General features: G+C 33.3%; 2 protein-coding genes across 9 annotated transcripts in view; one reads left to right on the top strand and one right to left on the bottom strand.

Moving 5' to 3' along the window:
• Window positions 1–19,874, top strand: part of LOC145318738 (uncharacterized) — a 372,001-nt gene that overhangs the window by 285,878 nt on the left and 66,249 nt on the right. The gene's annotated exons all lie outside the window — the stretch shown is intronic.
• LOC145318726 (puromycin-sensitive aminopeptidase-like) overlaps window positions 1–19,874 on the bottom strand; it is a 34,624-nt gene that overhangs the window by 14,395 nt on the left and 355 nt on the right. For 2 of the 5 annotated variants that reach the window (XM_080160209.1, XM_080160210.1), the window contains exons 2-27: window positions 19,746–19,856; window positions 19,279–19,384; window positions 16,946–17,038; window positions 16,300–16,472; window positions 15,449–15,533; window positions 14,593–14,730; window positions 12,872–12,989; window positions 12,168–12,292; window positions 11,628–11,772; window positions 11,202–11,277; window positions 10,169–10,279; window positions 9,780–9,959; window positions 9,354–9,410; window positions 8,998–9,110; window positions 8,499–8,624; window positions 8,021–8,139; window positions 7,278–7,335; window positions 6,895–6,975; window positions 6,043–6,155; window positions 5,558–5,706; window positions 4,822–4,907; window positions 4,202–4,315; window positions 3,490–3,619; window positions 2,892–3,017; window positions 2,346–2,421; window positions 630–745 (exon numbers count right to left, since the gene is read on the bottom strand). In XM_080160209.1, the coding sequence (XP_080016335.1) occupies window positions 630–745; window positions 2,346–2,421; window positions 2,892–3,017; window positions 3,490–3,619; window positions 4,202–4,315; window positions 4,822–4,907; window positions 5,558–5,706; window positions 6,043–6,155; window positions 6,895–6,975; window positions 7,278–7,335; window positions 8,021–8,139; window positions 8,499–8,624; window positions 8,998–9,110; window positions 9,354–9,410; window positions 9,780–9,959; window positions 10,169–10,279; window positions 11,202–11,277; window positions 11,628–11,772; window positions 12,168–12,292; window positions 12,872–12,989; window positions 14,593–14,730; window positions 15,449–15,533; window positions 16,300–16,472; window positions 16,946–17,038; window positions 19,279–19,384; window positions 19,746–19,856 (2,925 nt within the window). Of the gene's footprint in view, window positions 1–629; window positions 746–2,345; window positions 2,422–2,891; window positions 3,018–3,489; window positions 3,620–4,201; window positions 4,316–4,821; window positions 4,908–5,557; window positions 5,707–6,042; window positions 6,156–6,894; window positions 6,976–7,277; window positions 7,336–8,020; window positions 8,140–8,498; window positions 8,625–8,997; window positions 9,111–9,353; window positions 9,411–9,779; window positions 9,960–10,168; window positions 10,280–11,201; window positions 11,278–11,627; window positions 11,773–12,167; window positions 12,293–12,871; window positions 12,990–14,592; window positions 14,732–15,448; window positions 15,534–16,299; window positions 16,473–16,945; window positions 17,039–19,278; window positions 19,385–19,745; window positions 19,857–19,874 lie in introns of all 5 variants that reach the window. The other 3 variants (XM_080160212.1, XM_080160211.1, XM_080160213.1) reach the window with 3 other exon arrangements.

The raw sequence follows: 19,874 nt of genomic DNA, 5'->3' as shown, positions 1-19,874 counted from the left end.
TTGGCTGAAAAACTTTGGGTATTTGTATTTAATTTTAATTGATTGGTTCAAAACGATTAATAGCCAACTAAATGTAGCAGGTGCAGCTATGTATCAACACATGTAAAAAGATTTGTTCACAAACAATGAAGACGTTAAAAATGTGAGAGAAGGAAAAAAAGAAATGAAAATTAAACTTGTCTCAAAGGTTTTATAATCACGTTATTTTTTCTAAAAATGTTTGGGTTGATTTTCATCGGGGTCCGGGTATGTATATTAATTTATTGTACATTCGTTTTATCCCCTAAGATCCATGAGTTAAACAAAAATTAGTAAACTGTATAGAAACTGTAGAAGACGCATTGAGAAACAGCAATTAAAATTCTTAGGCAGAGTATTATTATAATTATAGCATATTGACAGACAGTCTTTTGGACGTAAGGACATGCTCTATTATAGAATAGTCATAATATTATGGGGGGGGGGGGGGCTGGGAGGGGTTAATGAAAAATATGCTGGAGGGACCAAAACTTTTTTCTCTCCTCCTCCTGCTTGGGGAATACTGGGGCGGAAAAGGGAAATATTTGCAACCAGGTTAAAAATTCTTGTGCAGAATATACACCCCTGAAATAAGTATATTTTTATCTTACCTGATCTCATAAAGTCGAGTGCCAGGTTTGACATAATTCCAGCCTTGTCTCTGGCGGCCAGGGTCTTTATGTCCACCAGGTAGTGCTTCATGATCGAGTCCCAGTCATAATTTACCCTACACAAATATATAAAGATATAATGTCTTTATGTCCTCTAGGTAATGTTTCAGGATCGAGTCCCATTCATAAGTTACACAAAACAAACGTATCAAGATATAATGTCTTTATGTCCGCCAGGTAATGCTTCAGGATGTAAAAACTTGGTGACTATTATTACATTTCTTTTCCACCTCCCCCCAATTGAACGTTCTTGAATGAAGGTAATGCAAAAGCTGGTTTGTCCAGAATTAACCAGAGGAAATCCAGGAACACCAGGATCCAGGTTCATAGTAAACTATTACCTGCAGAAACTGGTTTGTCCAGCATTAACCAGAGAAAATCCAGGTACACCAGGATCCAGGTTCACAGTAAACTATTACCTACAGAAGCTGGTTTTTCCAGCATTAACCAGAGGAAATTCGGGTACACCAGGATCCCGGTTAACAGTAAACTATTACCTGCAGAAACTGGTTTGTCCAACATTAACCAGAGGAAATCCAGATACACCAGGATCTAGGTTCATAGTAAACTATTACCTGCAGAAACTGGTTTGTCCAGTAGGGTGGGTCGATTTTGGACATTTTTTTTCTGAGGCCAAAGTGGGGATCTGCAAATGATTTGTATGAGTATAATACACCTCTGGATGATTTAAAATTTAGGCTAGGTCTTAAAACCGCTGACGACCAGACATTCAATTGTATAGCTATTTGTGAATGGGAGTCAAAAATTTATTGAATCAGAACTATGGCTTCATGGTGCTCCCAGGAAAGGCATTGAGGAGTAAAATCAGGAACTTTTGACCGTTTCAAAAAATCTCATTCCTAGCCTGAGAAAATCTAAAAAACCTCTACAAATTGGACAATTCTTAATAAACCTTTAAAAAATGTGATTTTTTAGTGATTTCTAAGGCTAGGAACGAGATATTTTGAAACGGACAAAAGTTCCTGTTTCAACTCCTCAAGGCCTTTCCAGGAAGCACCATGAAGCCATAGTTCTGATTCAAAATTTTTTGAATGTCGTCTTTGCATATTAATAAGTAATCAAATATATTTTTTAATGGTCGCGTTCTAAAACTCAATTTTTTTAAATTCTTTTTCGGTCAGAAATGTTTTAAAGGTTAATTTTAATCCCCTCTTTGTCTAATTCCGATATGAAGCCGTCCTATTGTCCAGCATTAACCAGAGAAAATCCAGGTACACCAGAATCCAGGTTCAGAGTAAACTATTACCTGCAGAAACTGGTTTGTCCAACATTAACCAGAGGAAATTCAGATACACCAGGATCTAGGTTCATAGAAACTATTACCTGCAGAAACTGGTTTGTCCAGCATTAACCAGAGAAAATCCAGGTACACCAGGATCCAGGTTCATAGTAAACTATTACCTGCAGAAACTGGTTTGTCCAGCATTAACCAGAGAAAATCCAGGTACACCAGGATCCAGGTTCATAGTAAACTATTACCTGCAAAAACTGGTTTGTTCAACAATAACCAGAGGAAATCCAGATACACCAGGATCTAGGTTCAAAGTAAACTATTACCTGCAGAAACTTGTTTGTCCAGCATTAACCAGAGGAAATTCGGGTACACCAGGATCCAGGTTAACAGTAAACTATTACCTGCAGAAACTGGTTTGTCCAACATTAACTAGAGGAAATCCAGATACACCAAGATCCAGGTTCACAGTAAACTCTTCTGCACAGTTAAGTTTCATATAATACTGTCAATATAATTTATATGTGCCACAATAGCTAAAGTTTTATTTTACTAATTTATAACCCTCTTGTCTACTCCATACAAAGAAAGTACACTTTCCACAATCTATAATTTCATTGTGATATGTTGTACTTCTTTAATGGTAAGTTGTTGATTGAGTTGCTGCACTCTTAAGATTTTGACTAGAAATAAAACTTATTTTTTTTCTTCTTAAAAATCTATTAATACAAATTCCTTAACAATTGGACAAAAAGTGCGTGACTTAAAATGCAAGATAAAATTTAAAGGTCAAATTCTTAAAATGGACTGTAGTAAAATAGCATAAAGAAATTTTCAGACACTAAGATAAAAATTAATTTCAAAAAGACTAGACTATTACTAAAATCAAATAACTATATCATACAAAGAATAGCCTTTTATATTTCAATTTGATTGTATTGCATGAAAACCTGAGCTAATCACAGCCATTTGGTCACCAGGTAATTTCAGGGGTATCTTCCAGGATTGTGATAATCTGCTGGTTTGGTTGATTATCAAGGAGCCATCCTCCATACGAACATTCAGTGTTGGATAACCTAAATGATAGGAAAAGGTATGATACAATGGGTGGAAAAATTATGAAATAAGAAAAGGACAAAAATTAAGGATTAGAGTCAAACAATGGCATGCCATGCGCTTTTTTAAAATTTAATTTTGGAAACAATATAAGATAAATAACACAAATCTTGAATTATTGAAATCGTTGCAATGTCTAGTGCATCTACTTATTTTTGTTCATCATTTTACTGTGTATTATCTATGTATATATTTTACATTTGTGAAAATTTAAAGACTTGTTAGGTATTTTTGTTTTTAATTTTTGTTCTAAAATCACAGTTTATTTCCACTACCTACCTAATATTAGGAACATTTGAATGGTATCTAAAATCTATTTATAACACCAAAATATAAAAATGTAATTAAAAGAATTCTTGGTAAAATACCTTGGGATCTACTGCAGTTCACGGTAAAATATTGCTGGTAAGCAATATTTCCAAAAATCTATACCTTGTAATGTGGTCCATTGGTCCATAACATCAGCCACAGACGGACTCGAACCCGTGTCAAGCGCGCACCAGAGGTCACTTGTTCGCGCACTTGACCCACTGTGCGTTGACAGATATTTGTGCATTCCACTCTGAATGATAAGATTAAATTTTAAAAGAATTTATTTAAAACAAAAACAAAAAATATTTATCAGCAATTAAAAATATGAGTGAATTATCTTAAAATTATTACAGTTGTTTTATTGACTACTTTTAATTACTAGCAAAAGTGCTCCCAGTATTTAGGAAAGATGGCAGTTAAATAACCTAAAACCATCACAATCTTACGATAAAAAAACAGTAAGGTTTTTATCTGAGGGTAAATTTCTCGGAAAATGCTGGTAGTACTTTTTAGGGAAGCTTCATCAACGTATTCGGTAGGATTAAGGCTATTTTACTGGCATCTCCCCTAGGGGCTAGGGGTGAAGCAACTAGTATTACATAGAGTTTCAAGGTTTTTTTTTGTCTGAAGATCAAGATCTCAATAACTATCGAACAGATTTCATTTTTAGATTGATTCTTGGGATGGTTCTAAGCCATGGTTTTTTTCTAGCCCCTTTGGATACGGACCCCCTAAATGCATGGACGCACCGCTAGTACCTCAAATAAATCACGTAATGCATAAGCTAAGTATGTCATTTGTCCAATAAACAAATCTATAAAGTAAAACACACCTGAAAAGCAGATTCCCCAATCCAATGGAAGAGCATGTGAATTATTGAGGCGCCTTTGTTGTAGGATATGGTGTCAAATATTTCATCTATCTGTCCAGGATCATGCACCTCTACCTAGATAGATATATAGATAGAATAGATAAATACACTATAGTTGTAGGATAGAAAGATGGATAGATTGACTATTGTTGTAGGATATAGTGTCAAATATTTCATCTATCTGTCCAGGATCATGTACCTCTACACAGATAGAAGATAGATGGATGGATAAATGAATAGATAGAAAAGTAAAATGTTAATGATTGACCCGCAGTGTTAGAAAATTGGCCCCCCGCTACTTCCATGATCCAGATATTCATTAATTAAACCTAAGATTAGTGTATAAGGGCAATTCAACCCATAGAATCTTTGTAAATAGATTTATAGAAATATGAATTGAAAGTTAGTAGGTAGAACAAGCAACTTTTTAGACTTTAATAAACAGAAAGGGTTAATTTTTTTATCATAATTGGGGGATAAAATATGTATATTATACTTTGTCTTATTTCTTAAGATCCCTAATCATTTTCGTTGCAGTGGTTTAAATTTACAATAATGCTGTTATGAACTATACAACTTACTTGAATGGGATGGCTACTATCTAAAGTATCAAGTCTCAAAGCTGTTGTCATTTCTGTAGTTAGGAAATCTGACCATATATCAAACTCTAAAAAATAATTAAGTAAAATATAAATTATCAAGGGTAAAAACATCCATATATTCATGAACTATACCACAGTAAGTTCAAATTGTAAAAAATTATTAAGTAAAATATAAATTATCAAGGGTAAAAACATCCATATATTCATGAACTATACCACAGTAAATTCAAATTCTAAAAAATAATTAAGTAAAATGTAAATTATCAAGGGTAAAAACATCCATATATTCATGAACTATACCACAGTAAATTCTACTATGCAATGTTTTTAGTCTTAATCTAGACTTAGACCAAAAAAAAATACTGTAAAATATAACTTTGATGCCATTGAGGCGTATGATGTTAAAAATAAGGGTAGAGGCAATGCCTCGGACAATAAACATAACTCAAGCTTGTTCAATTTAAGAGTTTGTTGTCTTAAGGATATTTCCCCACAGGATTATGCTCTTCTACCTGTTTTCTTGTAAAGAACTTATAGATCATGGAAAGAAAACGAAGTATCGAGTTTCGTGGTATTTTCACACTTTTGATAGTTTATTTTTATTTTAGGTTAGGTTCTATTGGCCCGCAGGGTTAAATAGAAGAAAAGCTGCTGAGAAAATACGACGAAACCCGCTACTTCGTATTCTTTCCATGATCCAAGAAAACTTCTATACCTGGAAACAGGTAATCCACGGCCAGAAAACTGATCCAGGTGGCGAATCCTTCCTTGAGCCAGGTCTGGTCCCACCAGGCAACAGAGACCAGGTTGCCAAACCACTGGTGGGCAATCTCGTGGCATACAAGGATGGCAACATATTGCCTCCTAAAATATCATTTTCAAGTTAGCTCTTAAAGTTTACCAAATAAGGACAATTTTATTTCTATCACACTGCACAGCAATATAAGTTTTGATCTAATATTAAAAGAATAGGTAAGAAAAGTATAAATAAAATTGTCAATGGATTACTTTAATTTTCATGAGGGCTTGTCAAAGCTTTGTTAACTTTTCAAAGAAAATTGTCAAATATTCATTTGAATAAAATTCGTATTTAAAGACTTAAATCTAGACTTGTTTCTTGCTTTATAACAATATCTTATATCTTCTTCATTGAAGTATCGTCTTGGTCTGTCCTAAACAACTTATCAATGAATATCACACCTGCTAAGAGTAGATTGCAATGGGTGAAAGAGGAGTGCAGTTTCTCTAAAAGTCAATAATCCCCAGTTTTCCATGGCACCAATATAGAAGTCAGGTACAGCTACAAGATCCATCTGAAATGTTCAAAATTATTTACAAGAAAATTTTTAAAAAGCTTAAAATTCTTAAAATAAAAAAAAAACGCAAACTTAAACACGATTTACAGGTTAGAAAATAAACTAAATTAATGCCATTATAACTCTCTTTTACAGTGAAGCTTTCCAAAGGTCAGACGTACCCAAATAAGATCGTGAGAAATCACCCCTTAAAAGACATCGAACCCCTCTACCTTCTCTAAAATAAAATAGGCGTAGCCGATAGCTGTATAAAAACTGGTAGACCTGAAATGAACCTAGAGTAATTTAGTGTTCTTTATATCCTATATTTTTAAAGCCTAAAAAAATACCTAACTTTCCCTGTTTCATAACTGTGTTTCTTTAAAAGCATTTTAATCTTACCTTTGGCAGTGTGTAGTTTACATTAAAGAAATCTTGATAGAATTTCAGTGATTTCGTGGCAATATCCAATGCATAGATAGATATTGTAACTATTTATCTATTTATCATCTTACCTTTGGCAATGTGAAGTTTACATTAAAGAAATCTTGACAGAATTGCAGGGCTTTCGTGGCAATATCCAATGCATAAATAGATAGATAGATATTATAACTATTTATCTGTCTATTATCTTACCTTTGGTAGTGTGTAGTTTACATTAAAGAAATCTTGATAGAATTTCAGTGCTTTCGTGGCAATATCTAATGCATAGAAAGATAGATAGATATCATAACTATCTATCTGTCTATTATCATACCTTTGGTAGTGTGTAGTTTACATTAAAGAAATCTTGATAGAATTTCAGTGCTTTCGTTGCAATATCCAATGCATACTCAGCCTAAGAAAGTAAAGATCATAAATATTCAATTTCATTAAATTCAGGGATATTAAGGGATAAGACAATGGGCGATACGTTGGTGTACATTCTTAATAATGAAAAACAAAATTACCCCTTTTGTGAGGTAAAAGTTATTTGTTAAAAAGTTTGGACAATACAACCAACAAAACAAAATTCATACAAGTATCCTCAGTTTTAGTTCCAATGAATTTTGGGTATCAATGTGATTTACAGTCAATGTTCATTCATTTTTTAAATATGAATAGGTATAATACTAACATAAAAGTAATAAATATAAGAACCTGTATGATTTGACCCACTTGAGTGTATGCGGATATTCTTACGCCAGATTCAGTTTTCCTAAAACAAATATCAATAGAAGAGTAACTTTTGATTATTTATTTGATTACTAGCGGTTACGCCCTTAGGGGCCTCTATGGACAAATAATAGTTATTTCTCGTATCGTATTATAAACGGCTTTCCGCGGATATAGAATGTACAATTATAGGATTAAAACTAGTTTTTTTAGCCCCGAGGTGCCGGAGAACCGGTTCCTATCCACCGGATTCGAATGAATACGAGAAAATATCTTCTTTTCAATCTAGGTAAGATCAGCTGTTTACCAAAAAAATTCCGCAAGGCGAATTTTTTGTTTTATTTTTTTAGCGATTTATTTTTTGAGGGCGGTGTTACCCTCTTCCTAATTAGCTATGATGCTTCCCAGTACCTATGAGAAGCTATACTGTAAAGTAGAACCTTATCGGTTCAGCAGTTAGTAAGATTCTTCGGTACAGACAGACACACAGAGATCAATTTACTGTATTATAAGATTTAGAAGATTTTTCATAAAAATAAGTAATAACAAGATCATGATAGCAGTTTTTACCAATTTTGAAATTATAGAATTATAGTCCTATTTAATATTTTACAATCAGATTTTAAATCAGGAAATTAAAGTCTGTTGCTTAAAAATCTCAATATGTTGGTCTGACGTACAATTATTTCTTATTTATAGAGAAGATGCGCTACTAATTCTACACTTACCTAGAAATACTGTCGTAGTACCCGATGACCAGGCAGATAAGGTATGTTGGCATGTTCGGAGTTCGTTTAAACTTTATTATTTCCTCAGTTTCTTCTTGACACGGCATGTTTGACAAAACCTAAAGTTTCGATGGTTTTAATCTATTTTTATTACTTTTGTCCGTTTGTCGATCCGTACATTATTCCGTATTATTTTTTAATCAAAAATGTTTTTTTTTTATCAACCTTTTTCATTCTTTATGAGTGTCAACATTGTCATGATAATAAACAAAATTACCCCTTATATAGATTGTAATTATTGGTTGAAAAGTTTGGACACTAGTTTGAAACAACAAACAAAAATTCAATAAGAGTACCTAAATTTTTTAGCCCACAAATAGATAATGTGTTAATAAAATTTTAGGACCAGTGCAATTTACAATACAATGTCCCTGATTAGTGATTATGGCTAACCACAGCAACATTATTTACAACGTACCTCAACATGATGATTTGGTCGCTTGACAGAGATGTCAAATGTGGATCTGAATTCAGGTTGGTCCATGCAGGGAAAACATTTTCTGGCACCCGTGGCCTCAAAATGACAGGCGGCGCCCCATTTAGACTAAACATAAATGCAATTTTGATCTATAAATTGAATATTCATAATATCCATTTCAATATAACAAATTTTTTTTATAAATTCAGGCTTTCAGCATAAATATTGCAAAGTGAAAGAAAAAATATACCTAATGCTTCAACCGAATGTTGTATATATAAATTATAATATATTGCTTAACATTTGCAGATCCTTGAGAAGCCCCTAATCCTGCAGGGTTACCCAGTACCCAATATAACCTAACCTTAAGTATTAAACAAACGAAAACTATACCCTCCCCCTGCCCCTTATTTTTATTCACATCCAAATAAGGACAGAGAGGGGCTAACATTGCCCAACCACATTTTAAACGTTAAATACACCATTAAATCAAGCTGACCTCTCCATTGACAACATGCTTTGTTCTGTAGAATCCTCTGAGCGAGTCGTCCAGGTCTCCAGAAAACTGGAAGGCCAGTTTATATTTTCCAGCTTGAATATTTTCTGTAGTCTGTTGATAGAATAAGTTACCTTTAAGTGCTCAGAATTGAAAATTCGTGCTTTGTAATTTATAAAACATGTACTCAATTTGTTCAGTGGTCAGAGATTTCAAAGGAAAAAAAAGAAGATTGCCAGAAATCATGGACTGACAAGTGGACAAACCACAATTATAGAGAAGGTCAACTTATATTTTAACTATATATTCTCTTTATTAAATAAACAATTTCCAAAAACTTAAAGCCAACTTATTTTCCTTGATTACGACAACTTGTTTGTCTCTTAGAAATTTGATTGAGGCAATTTCAAGCTCCTAAACCAAAAATTCAAAATATTGTACAATTGCAGGCAAATCAATATGAAACGAGTAAATGAATAGATCTTTTTTATTTAAAATTAACAGGATATTTGTATGCAAAGGATCGCATTCAGAACTTAACCGATATGATTTACAGTAAAGCTAGTTATAGATCCAGGAAAGGTTCATAAATATTAAATATTTTAGGGGAGGGTCCCAATCAAATTGGACACAAGAAAATAATACCAACCCCACCCCGCCCCCTTAAAAAAAGTTTCCCTTTCGACTAAAATCTGAAGTAGAGTTTCGACTCCCCACTCCCATCTTAACTCAAGTGCCCCAAGAGGTCGCTAGTGCATAATAATATATTTTGAATATCTGTTCCTGATCCGGTATTTCAGGCGTTTTCATGTCCAGCTCTGGACTTTCAGGGTTGTCAATGTCAGGATCATTTTCGTCAATATTATCTTTTTCAGGATTATCAACTTCATGATCATTTTCATCAATATTTTCTTCCTTCTCAGGATTATCAACCTCTTCCAGGATATCTCTTTGCATATCTTCATCTAAATCATTTATTTTTTGAAATTAGTGTAATGAAGCTTAATCTTACGGCAAAAATTTAAAGCATTAATAATCCCATATTTATTGGCTCCTTCTAAGGATTAATCTTATCATCGTGGATAATTTCGAAAATGTCACACGGTTTGTTTTATCACGTTTTAAAAGTTAGAACTGGTTATTATCCATATGAAATCAATATGATTTATCATACCTGAGCATTCCCTATCATTGTTGACCCCATCTCCCTCATCGTCAAGAGTATCTTTCTCTTCCTCAATGTCTTCATTACATTTCTCATCATCAACAATGTTTTCATCACCTTCTTAACAAACAAATAAAGAAATAAGAATTTAAATACTCAAAAAAAATATAAATTCAACGGCAAATAGCTTAGATACTCAAAATTACAGAAACCTTTTTTATGTGATCAAAACGACCGAAATTAAAAGAATTTTAGATTTATCTCATGGCTAAACAAAATTTTAAAAAATTTTAAACGGAGATATTCCTCAAATCTTTTATACAGACTTAGAAAAGACGACTACTTTTTGAATGAATAAAAACAGCTTTTTTCTTTTGTTATAGTCCAAAAGAGATACCTAGAAAAGGAGCTAAGATTTCAAATTTATTAAGCATGACAAACAGACAAACAAAATTCTTGACGACCACTGTTTTAGAGGTCTTTAATGAAAAGTGTTAAAATAGTTATTTATAGCACCGTATTATAGACAGCTTTCCGCGGATATCAAAATGAAAAATCAAAAGATAAAACTAGGTTTTTAGCCCTGCAGTCCGGGCTAACAAAACTGGTATTAATTTTATGATTTTTCAGTTCAATATTCGTAGAAAATAATCTATAATACGATGCTGTTTATTATCTTTTTGGTATGGTGGAAAACCGGTACTAATCCTGCGAAAATTGATCAGTTTAGAAGCCATACTGGAAAGAATATTAGTGATTGTACTTCTAATTAAGCAGGGAGGGAGAGGACAATGGGCTATTATAATTTATTACACCATATTCCCCAAAGGGTTTTTTTTTATTAGTTGGCTTAACAACTATTGGGATTTTAGTGAATTTTGATTGCTTGATAAGATAAATTAGGTTGAGTATTCAAACGTTTCAACTACTACTTTTAATCTACACAAGGGATAATTTTGTGTATCATCATTGGGGATGTACATCACTTTATAGGCTATTGTCTTATCCCTTTAGATCCCTGCAATTATGTCATTATTCCTACCTTCTTCTTCTAGTATGCTAGCAACAGTTGTTATAGTTTCTTCTTTATCCTCCAATGTTTCAGATACAGGCGCACTATCATTCAATGTTTAATTAGGATAATTATTTATTTTCATTTAAGGAAAGAGGAAATATTAAACTGTAGTAAAATAAGCTGAACCCAAAGTTATCTTATCCATTAGTTCATAAACTTTGGGCACTTTTATTGAATTTAAGATTGGTTGGTTCTAAAATAAATAATCCAAATTTGTCAACCAATAATTTTAATCTACAGAAGGGGTAATTTAGCATGTGATCATCATTGGTGATGTACATCCATTGTCTTGTCACTTAATATCCCTGACAATCTCCTTTCAAGGCTTTGGATACTTTAAGGACTTAGAATCCAAACGATTTTTAAAAAATAAATAGGTTCCTAATAATTCCTTTGTTGACTATGATTACTGCTTTCATCCATCTGTTTATTATTTTCCATGTTATCCTCGTCCAATTGAAGATTTAATGCTTTATCTTCTTCAATATTTTCTGCGGGATTTTCATTAGATGATTTATTGTCTATCTCTTCTGGTTCTAATAGGATTTTTCATTTATTTTTTTAGGAATAGTTACCTATAGCATAGTATCATAGAATTAGACAGCTTTCCGCGGATATCAAATTAAAAAAATATAAGATTAAAAAAACCACTTTTGTTAGAACCGAGGGGTCAAAGGCCCGGGCTAAAAAACTGCTATTAATTTTATGATTTTTATTAGAGCAACTGATTCTAAGAAGCACCTTCCAGAAATGATTCTAAATGTTTTTTGGTGAATTTACTAGGGGGTTGTTTTTAATATCCTTATATCGATTAAAATTTTTTTGTTTCAATATGGTTTTATAATTATATGAATAAAACTTTGAAATGCTAGATATTTTGTGACTAAAAATTTTTAAAATTCAAAAAATCTGTAATGAAATGAAAATATTCCTTGTTTTTCAGCATCAGTATCTTTATCCTTATCAACTTTGTCACTATTCTCGTCACTACTACTAGAGGAAGAGTTACCATCACCTTCACTTTCTTCTGTTCCTTCAGTATCAAATGCACCGTCAACCTAATAATAAGTTGAGAGTACAATTCTGCGTTTGATAGTTGATGAAAATAGATAAAGGGGTTGTAAATGTTGAGTAGTTTTTCAAAAAGGTGGTTGAATAAATATTCATTCACCATTGTGTACATAAATGTATATTACAATGTACATCCCAATAATAAAAAAACAAAATTACCCTTTTGTAGACTATAATGTATGGTTGATGAAAAAATTAGACAATTCTAGTTTGAACCAACCAATCAAGATTTAATAAATTACCCAGAGCGTGTTTACAAAACTTAAGGTACCAGTATTCATTTAGAGTCCAATGTCCTTTCCCTCCCTGGGCAATACAAGTGGCTAAAACTAAGGGATCTAAAGGGATAAGACAATGACCGATAAATTGATGTACATCCCCAATAATGGGGGATGTACTTCTACAGATTAAAATTAGTAGTTGAAACGTTTGAACACTTCACTAAATGGATCAACCAATCAAATTCCTGAAAGTTGTTAAGCCAACATGTAAAAAAATGTTAACATAAAACTTTGGGGACTAGTGTAATACAGAGCCCATTGTCCCCTCTCTCTACTAAAACTGACCTGCATGACGTCATCAGAATCATCTTCGTCGCCGACATAACAAACATCATCAACAACTTTATCAACATTGGTCTCACTCTCATCACTGGACAGCACGTAACCACCTTCATCGTCAGGTCTATATAGCAAGATAAATAGATAGATAATCTAAATTCAGGATGGACAGAAAGTTATAAGTTTATCAATATTTTGACTTAATATAGAAAATGAGTTGGCATAGGTATATAATAATCGATAAGCTAAATATGATCATAAAATACCATGAATCTTTATGGATAAGACAATGGACTATAATCAATATTATACAACCCTCAATAATGATTAGGGATGGCAATCCGTCAAATTTTTGGACCGGATTCAGATTCCGTCCAAAAAATGGCGGATTCCCGCGGATTCCGGATTCTAGCAATATTTTAAAAGGCTTTTTTTTTAAATTAAAAATTTAAGGTGCTACATATGCCCTAAAAATTAATGTTCTTGGTGTTCTCTATAATCAGGGTTGGTAAAAACCCGTTTTTTTAAATAACCCAACCCATTGGGTTTTATTAATAAAACCCGGGTTTTATTAATATAATCCGTTTTTTTTGGGTTTTATTGTTTTCTAAAGATTATTACCTAGGAATTTTAAGATATAAGGTTAAATAATTTTTAAAGTAACAGGATGTTTGTCTGTACCATAGGATCTCGCTAACCGCTTAATCGGTATGGTTCTCCTGTACAGGGTAGCTTTTCATAGGTCCAGGAAAGGTTTATTTCAATTTTGGGGGAGGGCACCACAAATCTCCTAAGAGAAATCTGCCCCGCCCCCCCCCCCCAAAGTAGTTAAAAATCTTCAACGAACCCGTGAGAAGCTAATTGTAATTGAGAACCATATCGGTTCAGTGGTTAGGGAGTTATTTTGGTACATATAGATAGACATTCCGTTACTTGTATATAAAAATAATCAGTTAAAATGCAGTTATACAATAGTTAAAATAAAATGTTTTTATAATTTCTATTGTTTGTTTGAAAATAGTACTCCTTATGAGTCAAAATAGAGTTAACATTATCGACAAAAAGTACATTTTTAAAAAACCCGGTTTTTTTTGAGTTTTTTTGAGTTAAAAAAAACCAATAAAACCCAACTTGGGTTTTTTACTTGGTTTTTTTATGCCAACCCTGTCTATAATTCACTTCCGAGCATCGAACCAGATTTTAAAAGATATTATATATAATGATGATAATCTTTGCCTTCTAAAAATGGGAGTTGATAGAAAAAACCCAAGACGCTAATTTTAGCCTACCAATTAAGAATCTGAATCCACTATAAAAACAGATTCCGGATTCGGATTTCAAAATTTGCCATATTGGGCGGATCCCGGATTCGGAAACAGATTGCCAACCCTAATAATGATACACAAAATTAAATAAAATCTTTAGTAACTCAAAATTATTAAAAGGAAACTTTTGACACTGTTAGTTTGTACAACCTAATCAAGATTTAATAATGGTCCACAAAATTTGTTATGCCAACGTGTACAACACGTTGGGGACCAGCAAATTTTGCAGTCCAATGTCCCCTTCCTCCCTGTGAAATAGCCACCTGTCTGACACCTCACTGTGAAATAGCCACCTGTCTGACACCTGACTGTATGTCCTACTACTACTGCGGCTCCTAATCAAACTTCTTCTGTCAAAAATATGATAAACAATATTACCCCTACTGCAGATTAAAAACCCACCTGTCTGACACCTCACTGTATGTCCTACTCCTACTCCTGCTGCGGCTCCTACTCCAACTTCTCCTGTCATTGTCGTCTTCCTCGTTGTAAATGTCTTCCTCATTCTCATTCTCCTCAGATTGTCTTTCCTCATCTTCTAACACAGAAATACACTCTTATATTTTCAGGGATTTTTAATGGTTCAATATTTGCATTTATAATTGCCCATATTTACAATTCATCTTTTTATAATAATAATAGCGGCTGTGCCCCCAGCATCAAGAGGCTCTGCATTCAAAGGGGCTGATAAGGGCTAGAAAAATAACCTAAAACCATCACAAGACTTAAATATCAAATTAAAAAAGTCTAAAACCATCACAGGACCTATGTGAAGTTTACCTAAAATAGAGAACTCAATCATTTCAGCAGATATTGAGATCTTAATCTTTAGACAAAAAAAACTTTACTTACAACTTTTAATATTTAAAAACTTTAAATTTTTTACATTTTATCAGATAAACAGCAAAAGATTTCAGAAACAAAAGATAAAATTTTTAAACTGAGTTTATTAAAATAACAGTAAAGTGAAATCTAGTTTTGTCTAAAAAGAAGCTTATAGAGCTTGTGCACTGGTGCAGTGCATATATTAGACAAAAATACACAACCCATAACTATTAAAAATTAAGGGAGGTACAACAGACTGTAATTTACACTCGTGCCCAATGTTTTATAAAAATATTCAATCATACGTTCATTAAATTCTTTTATTGAATTTTCATTGGTAATTAGGTTTATCATCATCGGTGATGTTTATTATTTTATCATCCATTGTCTTATCCCTTAAGATCCCTGGAAAATATGAAGAGTGTTCTTTCCTTCTATAAATCTTTGTCTGGCATAATCTTCCTCATCACTAGACTCATCAGAGGGTCCGGTCCATTCACTTCGCAACAATAACAAACCTTAAATAGTAGGGGAATCTTTAACAAATATACGATTTGGAGTGTGAAATATAGACCTTTGCAATAAGGAAAACATTAATATAGAACAACTTGCATAATTTTTTGGCACAGTGCTTTTAGTCATTAAAAAGTCACTAAAGTTATTCCCAACACCAATAAAAAGGGGGAGGGGGGGGGGGGGGTAATGCAACCATCTCGTAATCAGTGATTAAATGGCACTTAGAATTCGAATTTCGATCTGAACTTTTGCATGAGTAATCCTGGCCTTGGTAGGTCTATTTTCCCTAAATTAAACAAAAAGTTGGAAAAGTAACAGCTGACGGCTCAGCCGTTTAGCCGTTTTTTGCCTATTTTCAGGGTAAATTCATTATCAATTACGTAGGAATCAACTTTTTAAAACATATTTTTGGTTTAATTCATATTGAATGATAGCAATAACCATTTTTAAAACTTCTAGTACCAACAGCTACCGTCTAAAACCGTTTGATAGCGTTTTGGAGTGGAAAAGAGTATTATGTGGAGATAGGTTTCGTGACTAATTTGCAATATAGATATCCAAAAAATGGCAAAATGGCTGAGCCGCCAGCCGCCAGCCGTTACTTTTCGAATTTTTTGTTCGATTTAGGAAAAATAGACCTACCAAGGATTACTCATGCAAAAGTTCATATCGAAATTCGAATTCTAAGTGCCATTTAATCACTGATTACGAGATAATTGCATTAACCCCCCCCCCCCCCCCCTTTGTCAACAAAATTATCAACATTACCTCCACTAGTGCCAGCCTTCACATTATCGTTGGGAACCTCGGGTTCTTTCTTCTTTTCAACAACTGCTGCTTTGTCAGCCGTGTTATCCTTGGGGGGTTGTGGTTGAGGTGGTGGAGGAGAGGGGGATTTGGTGCTTGTGTCTGAATCACTGCCCGCGGATTTTTTAGATTCACTGAACAAATATTAATTCTTTCTGCCAGCAAAATTAATATTTTTACAAAAATATTTTAAAAAGGGCCTTTTAACTTTTAACACTAATTTAATTTCTACATGAGCGTTATGGTCAGATAAAATTGGTTAAAAGAATAAGGGCTTTTTACATAGGAATATCTCCACAAAATTTCACACTTCTATCTTTGATAGAAGCATATAAAAAAACTTATTTTTCCCATTTGTAGGTAGCATACGGTCGGACGGACCAAGTTAGTATATTTACTTTAAAGAAAACAATACAGAATTAAAGCTCAAGTTAAATAAACATTACAAAACAAAGATTGTCTTTTTTTCGCGTATTTTCCGTCAAGTTGTGTGTAACCTTTCAGTAAAACAGTTTGACTTAAGGATAACACACAACTTAACCAAAAAAAAAATACGCGAAAAAGATGACCCAATTTGTTGCGTTGTGTTACTTCTATCAAAACTAACCTGGTTCGTTGTTTCCTGAACCTGCCAGGTCCTGCAGGCCTTGATTTCTTGGCAACTACTGGTGTAAACTCTTCAGGTTCTTCTGATCTTCTCCTAATCAAGATTAGATATTTATCGAGGCGTATAATAAAATCAAACAGCTTTCCGTGGATATAAAAATGGAGATAATAAGATGCTAAACATAACTTTTCAGGAAAACAGTAAAGACTTGCATATTAAGAAAAGGAAAAATAATCTATACATATACAGGGTGAGTCAGAAAAAAACTGAGTTTTCCGATTTTCAGAAACAACCAGAAGGAATACAGAAAAAAATAATTATATGTCCTTGTTCTCTGAACAAAAGCACATCAAACTTGTAAAAGGTGTTTTTCATTATCTCTAAAAATGCGGCCTCTATGATAGGTGTATGGTGTCAAAAAATGCCTTGTGTGAAAAATGTTGATAAAAAAATTAAAATAACTCATCTTTTTTGTATTAAAAAATCTAAAAATTTCAATATTTATTTAGAAAAAGGTCTAAGAAAAGTACTTTAATGAATTTTAAAGGTGAAATGCTTTTTGGCTTCTCACAAAAGCATTTTTAGAATACTGCAATTTGTCATTTTTTCATATTTCTTGATTGTGATGCATGTGGTTTAAAAGAATCTTCTATAATAATGTAGCTTATAGTAAAAAGAAAAAAAAAAATTTTATTTGACAAAAAAATTTCTCAAGATAAAAAAGTTATCAAGGTTTGAATTTTTAAAATAAAAATGCCTTTTAGAAACCCTACCCTATTTAAATGAAGTTATTATGATGGATAATAACACACAAGTATAATTTGTCAAAAGGGGGCGAAGATTTTGGAGATTAAATCCAGTCTTGCACCAAATATAGAGGAAATTCAGGGGGAGGGGGAAGGAATTTAGGTAACAAGATGAAATATTTCCGGTCATGAGCTGGTTTTCCGGTCATGGGGTATTAAATCTTAACAATAGATTACAACAAAACGTTTGATTTATAATGTGATAATTTGATTTAAATAAATTGTATTTTAAGATGTTAAATATTTACAATCTGTTGAATAAAAATTTTAATAATCAAAAAATATGTTTGTTTATCTTTTTAGAATGGTAGACATTTTTTATTATAAATAAATCTACCTAAAAAGTACAAAAGGGGCGTCGTAGCTCAGTGGTAACGCACTGAGTTACGGTGATGAGAGTTCGAGTTCTAGTCCCCATGTGGCAACTCGAATTGAATACATTCACGCAACTTCCCCTGGTTGTGTAAGAAGGGGATTATTGAGTAAGTTTGGATACTTAATAGTCACGTACATAATATCAGTACAACCCTTATCCCAAGCTCCTCTGCGGAGAGCGTCATTCATTACGTTGACTTAATTTGGGACACCTGCCATACTCGGCGAGGGTGAGGTAATAATGAGTAGCTCTCATGAGATAGCGGGTCAAGTCATAATGTGCTTGAACGTTGAGCTTGATAGCCCTAGTGGCTATACAAAAGTGTCTCAGCCTACTCCATGACTACTTAGGTCCAAACCCTATGTTGCTAATGTCGTATGGGTGAGTTGCACCTGGACTGAACAGTCAACTTGTCAACTCAAGGCCAGACTCTTGGTCCATCACCTCATACCCGTGGTACAGTACATTACAGACAACCAACTCTCTGTGATGCACGACCTTTGTCTGAGAAGTCCTAACTGTGCATGGTAATGAGTTGCGCCTGTTTGGGGCCAAGGCATTCCCCCCACACTAACTATTTACGTCGCGCATCTGACATAGTAGCAGTGGGAACCATTTTTAACGTCTTTAGTTATGACGCGGTGTCGGACCGAGATTCGAACCTAACACCTTCCCGACGACGAGCGGATGCGCTACGTGTTGAGCCACGGTCGCATGAGTAGCTCTCATGAGATAGCGGGTCAAGTCATAACGTGCTTGAACGTTGAGCTTGATAGCCCTAGTGGCTATACAAAAGTGTCTCAGCCTACTCCATGACTACTTAGGTCCAAACCCTAAGAAACTATGGCTAATCAATCAATCAATCAACCTAAAAAGTACAAAATAATGGCCGAAAAAGTCATCACACACACTTTTTGAAATCTTTATGCTCTAAAAAGCGCCGTTGTTTTCAGAGATATTCAAAAACACCTTTTCTAAGTTTAATGTATATTTTTATAGAGAACAAGAACCTATAATTGTTTTTTCTATATTCCTATTGGTTGTATCAGAAAATCGGAAAACTCATTTTTTTTTCTGACTCATCCTGTACTTGGATTGTAAACCAATTAAGACATTCAAAATTAAATGTGATATTTTTGTTTTGTATTTACCTCTTATTTGAGTCAGTCACTTGTTCAACTTGAACATTACTCTTGACCACTGGTTTGAGTCCTTCATGTTGCAATATTGAGGAGCTAACTTCTGTCGTAGTATTCTATAGATTGTCAGGAATAAAAGGATAAGTCAAATGATGGGTATTTTGTCATGATTTTTTAGTACATAGATGATAAGCTTTTAAAAAATACACGCTGTATCCCATAGAAAATCTTGAAGCTAGGAGTTTGCAATTGAATTCAGGAACCTAAATTGTATTTTAAATCTTTAGCAAGTGAAAAATTACCAAAATAGCACAAATCTAAATTAAAACATTAGAACTATGCTTTAAAATATTGTATCCAAAATTGCTTATTCAAACCTGAATGTTACGATCATTAGTTAAAACAAGTAATCAAATAAGCTTTAAACCGTGAGCTAATAGGACTATTCTTACAGCCAAATAACTTATCCATTATTCCCTGTATATTTCCAAGTTTGATAAGATGTAGTACTGAAAGGTCTGTAAAGGCATGAGCGTTCACAACCAACTCGGTAATTTCTTCTTTGATATCAAGGTCTATTTCTACCCTTCCTAAAATATACATTGAAG

This window comes from Acartia tonsa, chromosome 5 (genome assembly GCF_053477335.1).
Source record: "Acartia tonsa isolate MP-2025a chromosome 5, ASM5347733v1, whole genome shotgun sequence".
NCBI lineage: Eukaryota > Metazoa > Arthropoda > Copepoda > Calanoida > Acartiidae > Acartia > Acartia tonsa.
The sequence above is the reverse complement of the archived record's forward strand: the minus strand, read 5'-3'. Positions and strand labels throughout refer to the sequence as shown.